The 10,158-nt window shown below is 36.5% G+C and overlaps 1 protein-coding gene across 1 annotated transcript; it reads left to right on the top strand.

Moving 5' to 3' along the window:
• Window positions 1-3,388: 3,388 nt before the first annotated feature.
• LOC110879609 (cytochrome P450 83B1) lies at window positions 3,389-5,207 on the top strand. Its single transcript, XM_022128094.2, has 2 exons — window positions 3,389-4,297; window positions 4,488-5,207. Exons 1-2 carry the CDS (start codon window positions 3,389-3,391, stop codon window positions 5,109-5,111), a joined length of 1,533 nt encoding a protein of 510 aa, XP_021983786.1. The 3' UTR covers window positions 5,112-5,207.
• The last annotated feature ends 4,951 nt before the right edge of the window (window positions 5,208-10,158 follow it).

The raw sequence follows: 10,158 nt of genomic DNA, 5'->3' as shown, positions 1-10,158 counted from the left end.
ATGCCCGAGTATTATTTATTTACAATTCGGGATAAACCTCGTAATTTACAGCAGAGGAATTTCATAATTCCTTTATTTTACAAAACATGTTTATTTATTTATTCAAGCCACTACTTTAAGCTTTGGGAGTGCTCCATAGCACTTGGACTTGATTCACAGTAGGTTACCTGAAACATGTTGTAAAATATTTTGTCAGCGGAGAAATACTGAGTGAATCATTCATTTTAAATAAAAAGACACGTTGTTATAATTCACAGTATTAAGGGAGATTACAATGTTTCTATCAACCAATTACCCCAAATCGGTATTTGTCACTCGACTCGTTTCTGTGACTATGGTCAGATCACCCATTGGCTAACTCGTTGTCCAATGGTGACGGGAACTAAGTAATGTATACAAAACCCCACATACCGGCATTAATTGAAGATTACATAAACTTAATCCCTGTAATTATAACTTTGTAAACAAACATGATTTTGAAAGCAGGTTTGGTAAAAAGAGAATGACTCACATTGCAAGTTTAACGGGCAGAGTCTTAGCCTACTGATTAGCCTGATTAACCTAATTCAAATAACAATGCACACGAAAACTAGGTCAGTAACTAATACAGCATTTACGATAACTCACGAGATACAACCCTCACAACGAATGACAAAGTGCGATACTTAAATATCCAGCGGATTCGCAACGAATGACAGAGTATAGCTCGGATTTGGGCGACACCCAAACATCCTGTCGGAATCACGACGAATAACAAAGTATAACCCTAATGCGGGCAGCACTTAAGCATCTGTTGGATAGTTTCAATCGATCGGACATTTAATCGTAGCAGCGATCGAGTTATTACCCTGTTTGTCGCGGCAACGTTTCGTGCGTGTGTGTTTTTATAGTAAACAGTGTATAACTCAACGTATATTTCGAATTTTTACGTCGAACTAGCACCAGAATTCAAGTCCCAGGCCCTTCTATTTATACCCGAAATTTACACCTCCCGCGTATCGCGGAAGAATCCACGACACTTGTCGCGTGTCGCCTGGAGTGTCAAAGTAGGGTAGGGTAGGTTAGTCACTGGTATAGGCCTGGTGAGTCGACAGTTCGTGAATTCTCAATTTAGACAAGGAATTTCGGAGATAATCGTCAATTAGGGTTTACCCCCCCTTGAGTTTTAGGGGCCCTGATCCTGATTCTGAATGTTCTGAAAATTTTAGGGTTTATGCAGAATTACTTGGGTGTTTCAATTAGGGTTTTCTATTGGACAAATAAAATAATAAATTAATAGTTTCGGGTGAGAGTTGTTACAGTTACCATCTTAGGGTTTTCGACCAAAGGTTTCAGGCCGCGACAGTCGTTCATCGCCGTCAACATCACGTCCATTGTATGCCTGCAGATTGGCAAAGAAAGTAAGCCGATATGGTAGTACAGAGATGGTGTCGTTGTCGTCCTACACATTTCTCTATTCACCCACTCAACATTGCCTTGGCAGAATCGTACCAATCAGGTGTCGACGGGTAGAAAACAATTACAAATACTTCGCCGGATTCGACACAGATTACAGATGAACATGGCAATTTGCAGAAAACAATTTGTAGAATTTAATTGAATTGTTGGGACATGACCCGTGGTTTTTGTAATGGTGGTGATGGTTATATAGTGTGGTGAAAAGGTGGCAAACGACTGGTGGAAACGGTGGTGGGAGGAGGCGCGCCTGGTGGAAACGGTGGTGGGAGGAGGCGCGACTGGTGGAAGCAGTGGTGAGAGGAGGGCCGTCGGTTTGGGCAGTTTTGGCGGGCTTATTTTGTGCCCTGAGGTGTTTGATTTTCATGCTAACCGACACGTCTTTTATATTTTATGATTCTTGGGAATTAAAAAAACATGCCGCATGAGACCGAATGCAATGTATCTCAAGACGGTTACTTCTTTTCAAACGGTGCGATGATGGTTTTGCTGTAAATGGTGACTCAAGTTGCTTTTTGTATTAGTATATAATTTTAGTGTTTATAATGAAACACCATCCATCTGATAATTTGATAATGGCACATCTTGATAAGGAGTTACCAAGTGTTACAATCAATGCTACTAGTGACATCCAAACCAACGGATTACCAATGGTTAGTCTATTGTGTAAGGGGCCACTACTGGCAAGAGATGGGAAGCATAAGTGAGCTCAAGTTTCAAAAAATTGATAATCGAATTTGACGATGGACAGGTTGTCGCTAACAGTTTCCCCTACCCCTAAAAAATATGAAAGCAAAAGATTTCCGCCTCGCCACACTCAGAAATCAGTTGATATTTGCATCAATCCATAATTACCTACAAAATACTGACGAACCATTTAATATGTTTGATATGCATTTTTTTATGTTCTCCCTTCCGTAACAAGTAGTTACCGACGAATACTTTTGTCCGAGACATAATAGTGACATAATATATTGCTTAGGGTTTAATATACTAATTTTTACCGTAAAATCAAATACACTACACATGGTCTAATCCATTTTTGTTTCTAAAATAAGCACCTAAATATTGAAAATTTTGTTTCTTTCCTATTGCTATAGAGTAAAATTAACAATTCTTATGGAGATACTGAAAATTATATAGGGTTTACTTTAATTATACCTTTACCATAATAAGGATATATAGATATTCTTTATAATCTTATGTATCATATTCTTCTATATGATTGATTACTATATAAAACATGGTTTTTATTATTCTATATTGCTATCTCTTGTCGAACATGAGCTCAATCATATGATTCTGGGATTAGGGTGTTTTATCCTTTTCAGCACGAAATAAAAACAGATGCACTCCCCTTTAACATGAATCTAGTCCATTTTTTTCTAGAATAAGCACCCAAATATTGAAAATTTTGTTGTTCGTTGCATGTTACTACATATAGAGTCTTTTTTTTTAACGGCAAATTTGGATCATTGACGGACCACTGGAGTATCATCGTGCGACCAGCAGAACCACCCGATCATATCCATCTCCACTAGGTAATAATGTCTATACACCAATTCAGGAGGAAACCCAATAAATCTGGGAAAACCCCCCTTTGTGGGAATCAAACCCATGACCTAATGGTCGTAAGCCTTATCCCACCACCAAGATACCACTAGGCTATAATGCCATGGGTACTACATATAGAGTCTATTTCCCTATTTAGCATATGTCCTAAATCTGAGATGTCCAAGATTCAACTTTACCTTTATAAGTAATTGTAAAATCTTTCAATGCGTGCACGCAAGTTTGAAACTGAACTAAAAACATTCAGATAATTCAAAGCATCGTTAAATACTGAATAACAAATGCACGTCTAGTTTCAATTAATTAATTCCAGGTGGTCTATATATAACAAAAGGTAATACTCAAGAATAATATATCAACAATGGACTCTCTTATTCAGTTTCTACTTGTTTCTCTTCTCTTCCTGTCTTTCATCTACCTTCTTCCCAAAATCGTCAAAACCAAATCAAAAACTAGTCGTCCACCTGGCCCTCGTGGACTACCCTTCATCGGAAATATGCACCAAATCGATAACTCAAGCCTCCACACTTCCCTATGGAAGCTCTCCAAATCCTATGGTCCGATTGTATCCCTCAACTTAGGTTTCATCCCAGCCATCGTTGTTTCTTCAGCGAGTCTAGCAAAAGAAATCTTAAAAACCCAAGATCATACTTTTTGTAGTAGGCCATTACTGCATGGCATAAAAAAGATTGGTTACAATGGTCATGATGTGGCTTTATCACCATATAACAGGAATTGGAAAGAGATGAGAAAGATTTTTAGTGTTTATCTTTTTAGCCCAAAAAGGATACAATCTTCTAGGTATATTCGTGAAGATGAGGTCTCACGTGCCATGAAGAAGATACATGGACTAGCACTTTCGTCTAATCATGTAAACTTGAGTGTAATCTCCCACATCGTAATGAGTACCATTGTAACAAGAGTGGGATTTGGAAAGAGGTATGAAGAAGGAGATAAAAGTAAGGAGATTCTTCGACTCCTTCATGAACTTCAAGCAACGATAACCAACTACTTCCTTTCAGATCTTTGGCCCGGTTCAAAACTTGCGGGTTTGATTGATAGGATGATGGGAAAATTTTATAGGCTAGAGAAGTGCTTCAAAGATTTGGATTCATTTTACCAAGAACTAATTGATGAACACCTCCACCCTCAAAATCCCAAGTCTAGTGAGGGTGAACACGATCTTATTGACATTTTACTTCAACTCAAGAAAGATCACGTCTTGGATCCCTTTGAGCTCACAAATGATCACATAAAGGCCATTATCACAGTAATCACAATATGCACACTTGTTAAATGAAAACTATAAGTTTCTATTTTGGAAAGCTTCATGGTTAAAATCAACTATTTGTTATTTTTTTGAAACGACTACAATGGCATTACCATGTTTTGTATTAAACTAGCGTCTTAGAAGATCAATCATTTTGGGTATCTAATTGTTTTCTTTGTCCCTCATATAGGATATCTTGGTAGCTGGAACTGATAATAGTGCGGCTACATTGGTTTGGGCGATGACATCACTAATAAAGAACCCTAAAGAAATGAAGAAAGTACAAGAAGAAGTGAGAAATGCTGTTGGTGATAAGGGTAAAGTAGACGAGGATGATCTTTCAAAACTCACCTATATGAAGGCAGTGGTAAAAGAGGTCTTGAGATTATACCCCGCAGCTCCACTTCTTATACCTCGAGAAACGACCGAAGATACAATTATACATGGCTACAAGATCAAGAAGAAAACCATAGTTTATGTGAATGCGTTGGCCATTGGAAGAGACCCGGGATCTTGGGAGAATCCTGAGGAATTCTCACCAGAGAGGTTTTTGAATAGTGATATTGGCTTTAAAGGCAATGATTTTGAGTTGATCCCGTTTGGGGCTGGAAGGAGAATTTGCCCTGGAATATCTATGGGAGTTCTTGAGGTGGAGCTTTTGCTTGCTAATCTTATTTATTTGTTTGATTGGGGGTTGCCAGATGGTATGAAGAAGGAAGATATAGATTTGGAGGTTATGCCTGGGTTAACCATGACAAACAAGGAAGACCTTTGTCTTTTAGCCCAAGTTTACTCGGGAAAGGCAATGTATTGAGACTTTGCATGGAATATTCTAAACATCAAATTTCAAAACTCATTTGTGTTTCTTTAACAACTTGTGATAAAAGCAATAAAGTACTAGTTTCCTTTTCCTATGTCAAATGGTAGGATTAGATCTAAAACCCATCACCGAAGATAGTGTCTCGGCCACATATTTTGAGATGGGTAGCCGCCGGAAACGACAGGAAACTGAAGTGGGAGGCTGTCGGAAAACTGATCGCTTTCCTAATTTCTTCTTTTGTTCCTTTGTTCCAGAGAGCGTGGGAAGCTTTAGAGAGAGTGTGTGCGGGATTTTTTTTTTTTTAAACAACTTAAATGACACTAAATCCGTCTTCGGCGAGGCTCGAACCCTTGACCTTAAAGAACACCACCTTAGCTCCAATGGTTTTGCTAATTGGACCCAACCCCCCCACCCCGTGAGGGTTTATATATATATTTTTTTATATTTTATTTTGTTTTTAATATATTTTTTTGTAAGTAATGGGTAATTAAAGTTACCAAAATAACCTCATGTGCAATATGAAACTTAACTTAACTGATAAAAGTGACGGGTTTAGGGTAAAGGACATGACGTGCAAGGTTTTATAAACATAAAATATGACATTTTTAAAGGTAAAGAACATCTACTGAAAATTAGTATAAACCATAAAGAACAAAAAGAAATAATTTATCCTTTCTTATAAATGTAAATAAATTAAGGAAAACTAGCCAGAAACAGCTAGAATGTAACATCCTCACCAACCATAAACCACAAACAAAGAGCCAAATATTAATGACAATCTATCCAAGCTAACTATCCAAGCTAACCACATCATAACACACATAATATCATTAGAACAAAACATAAAATCGAAAGACAAATTTAGGAAAGTCTCACTAGATGTGACAAGTTATAGGTACAACTTAGTTGCACAAACTACACACCCGGGAACAATTTAAATACACAACATGAACTTGATATATGAAATAGATCTAAGACTTGACAGATTTGTTGTATATAGAGCAACAGCTTTGAAAACTTAAAACGATCATAAGTTTTCATCGTGTCTAGAATTACAAAGCCCGTAAAAAATAGATGAAAACGAAGCAACTAGACGAACGTTGTAATGAACATTATAGGTGGTTTGCCCAACTCGTGACCCAAATTTCTTCTTTTGAAATTATTTTCCCCAAAGTTATTTATTAATTTATTATGTTCCCTTGTAAAAATGTGTTAAATCTTGGTTTCTATAAATTCACACCCAAAGTTATTTATTAATTTATTTTGTTACCTTGTAAAAATGTGTTAAGTCGGAATAGATGATATTATTTACACAAGCAGAATAACAAAGCAGCAAGAGTTTGTATGTCCAATATCTCTCAAAGTGATTCGTTAGCATCATCTATGAATAATCAGTCGTGTGAAAGGATACCGTTGGCCACTTTACAAACTAATATTCCTCACACGACACATGTGTCAAAAGATTGTGCATCATGTAGTTCAGCTAGAAAACGAAAGGAGTCGACTAGGCGGTATTATGTTGCATCAAGAGGTCATGGAAGAGATATTTCAAAAGGTAATCGGATTACACAAAATCCGACTATTGATCAACCGTCCATCCAAGATGAGAACAGGGAAGAGGATCTGTATAATTTTGTGTATGATGGTCTACCTAGAGACCATCTCATCTTAAAGGAACATAATTCATGCCTTCATTGTGGAGCAAAACTATTCAATTCAGAATTTCCCACCTTTTGTTGCATCAGCGGGAAAACAAAATTATCACCTTATGAATTGTACCTCCTTTATACGTCACAAAATGAAACTGGAAAAATGTTTAGGAAAAACGTATGTGCTTACAACACCAATTTTTCTTTCACATCAATTTGGGTGACATTAGATGATACATTGACTAATATGAGAGATGGAGTATATACCTTTGGTGCACATAAAGGAATATATCACAAAATTAACCAATTAGTCTCTAGAGATGGAACACCTAGGTACTTACAGTTTTACTTTTATGATCCTGACACCGAGTTAGATCATCGACTCCGATGGCCAAATCTTGATCGAAAAATCACTAAGATCTTGACGCGTGTTCTTGCTACAAAACCATATGTCAGGACATTCCGAAGACTTTCAGGGCTAGGTCCTCTAAACAACTACAAAGTCACAATAAATGCTTCAATGGAACTTGGCCAGAGGGCGTATAACCGACCCACAACATCTGAGGTTTATATAACATTATTTTACTTCAATATATCAATAGTAGCATTAACGTACTATATACATAGATACTTACATATAATAAATAAAAACGAAGCAACTAGACGAACGTTGTAATGAACATTATAGGTGGTTTGCCCAACTCGTGACCCAAATTTCTTCTTTTGAAATTATTTTCCCCAAAGTTATTTATTAATTTATTATGTTCCCTTGTAAAAATGTGTTAAATCTTGGTTTCTATAAATTCACACCCAAAGTTATTTATTAATTTATTTTGTTACCTTGTAAAAATGTGTTAAGTCGGAATAGATGATATTATTTACACAAGCAGAATAACAAAGCAGCAAGAGTTTGTATGTCCAATATCTCTCAAAGTGATTCGTTAGCATCATCTATGAATAATCAGTCGTGTGAAAGGATACCGTTGGCCACTTTACAAACTAATATTCCTCACACGACACATGTGTCAAAAGATTGTGCGTCATGTAGTTCAGCTAGAAAACGAAAGGAGTCGACTAGGCGGTATTATGTTGCATCAAGAGGTCATGGAAGAGATATTTCAAAAGGTAATCGGATTAAACAAAATCCGACTATTGATCAACCGTCCATCCAAGATGAGAACAGGGAAGAGGATCTGTATAATTTTGTGTATGATGGTCTACCTAGAGACCATCTCATCTTAAAGGAACATAATTCATGCCTTCATTGTGGAGCAAAACTATTCAATTCAGAATTTCCCACCTTTTGTTGCGTCAGCGGGAAAACAAAATTAGCACCTTATGAATTGTACCTCCTTTATACGTCACAAAATGAAACTGGAAAAATGTTTAGGAAAAATGTATGTGCTTACAACACCAATTTTTCTTTCACATCAATTTGGGTGACATTAGATGATACATTGATATTGATTAATATGAGAGATGGAGTATATACCTTTCGTGCACATAAAGGAATATATCACAAAATTAACCAATTAGTCTCTAGAGATGGAACACCTAGGTACTTACAGTTTTACTTTTATGATCCTGACACCGAGTTAGATCATCGACTCCGGTGGCCAAATCTTGATCGAAAAATCACTAAGATCTTGACGCGTGTTCTTGCTACAAAACCATATGTTTGGGTGACATTAGATGATACATTGATTAATAGATGAAACTGGAAAAATGTTTAGGAAAAATGTATGTGCTTACAACACCAATTTTTCTTTCACATCAATTTGGGTGACATTAGATGATACATTGATTAATATGAGAGATGGAGTATATACCTTTCGTGCACATAAAGGAATATATCACAAAATTAACCAATTAGTCTCTAGAGATGGAACACCTAGGTACTTACAGTTTTACTTTTATGATCCTGACACCGAGTTAGATCATCGACTCCGGTGGCCAAATCTTGATCGAAAAATCACTAAGATCTTGACGCGTGTTCTTGCTACAAAACCATATGTCAGGACATTCCGAAGACTTTCGGGGCTAGGTCCTCTAAACAACTACAAAGTCACAATAAATGCTTCAATGGAACTTGGCCAGAGGGCGTATAACCGACCCACAACATCTGAGGTTTATATAACATTATTTTACTTTAATATATCAATAGTAGCATTAACGTACTATATACATAGATACTTACATATAATAAATAAAAACGAAGCAACTAGACGAACGTTGTAATGAACATTATAGGTGGTTTGCCCAACTCGTGACCCAAATTTCTTCTTTTGAAATTATTTTCCACAAAGTTATTTATTAATTTATTATGTTCCCTTGTAAAAATGTGTTAAATCTTGGTTTCTATAAATTCACACCCAAAGTTATTTATTAATTTATTTTGTTACCTTGTAAAAATGTGTTAAGTCGGAATAGATGATATTATTTACACAAGCAGAATAACAAAGCAGCAAGAGTTTGTATGTCCAATATCTCTCAAAGTGATTCGTTAGCATCATCTATGAATAATCAGTCGTGTGAAAGGATACCGTTGGCCACTTTACAAACTAATATTCCTCACACGACACATGTGTCAAAAGATTGTGCGTCATGTAGTTCAGCTAGAAAACGAAAGGAGTCGACTCGGCGGTATTATGTTGCATCAAGAGGTCATGGAAGAGATATTTCAAAAGGTAATCGGATTACACAAAATCCGACTATTGATCAACCGTCCATCCAAGATGAGAACAGGGAAGAGGATCTGTATAATTTTGTGTATGATGGTCTACCTAGAGACCATCTCATCTTAAAGGAACATAATTCATGCCTTCATTGTGGAGCAAAACTATTCAATTCAGAATTTCCCACCTTTTGTTGCGTCAGCGGGAAAACAAAATTAGCACCTTATGAATTGTACCTCCTTTATACGTCACAAAATGAAACTGGAAAAATGTTTAGGAAAAATGTATGTGCTTACAACACCAATTTTTCTTTCACATCAATTTGGGTGACATTAGATGATACATTGACTAATATGAGAGATGGAGTATATACCTTTCGTGCACATAAAGGAATATATCACAAAATTAACCAATTAGTCTCTAGAGATGGAACACCTAGGTACTTACAGTTTTACTTTTATGATCCTGACACCGAGTTAGATCATCGACTCCGGTGGCCAAATCTTGATCGAAAAATCACTAAGATCTTGACGCGTGTTCTTGCTACAAACCATATGTCAGGACATTCCGAAGACTTTCGGGGCTAGGTCCTCTAAACAACTACAAAGTCACAATAAATGCTTCAATGGAACTTGGCCAGAGGGCGTATAACCGACCCACAACATCTGAGGTTTATATAACATTATTTTACTTCAATATATCAATAGTAGCATTAAC

This window comes from Helianthus annuus, chromosome 9, assembly GCF_002127325.2.
Source record: "Helianthus annuus cultivar XRQ/B chromosome 9, HanXRQr2.0-SUNRISE, whole genome shotgun sequence".
In the NCBI taxonomy this organism is placed as follows: Eukaryota; Viridiplantae; Streptophyta; class Magnoliopsida; order Asterales; family Asteraceae; genus Helianthus; species Helianthus annuus.
This window is presented reverse-complemented; position numbering and strand designations above follow the sequence as displayed.

Coding starts and splice junctions, on each gene's coding strand:
- LOC110879609 (XM_022128094.2), top strand. CDS start 3,389: ATGGACTCTCTTATTCAGTTTCTACTTGTTTCTCTTCTCTTCCTGTCT. Junction 4,298..4,487: donor ACATAAAGGCCATTATCACA/GTAATCACAATA, acceptor TCCCTCATATAG/GATATCTTGGTAGCTGGAAC.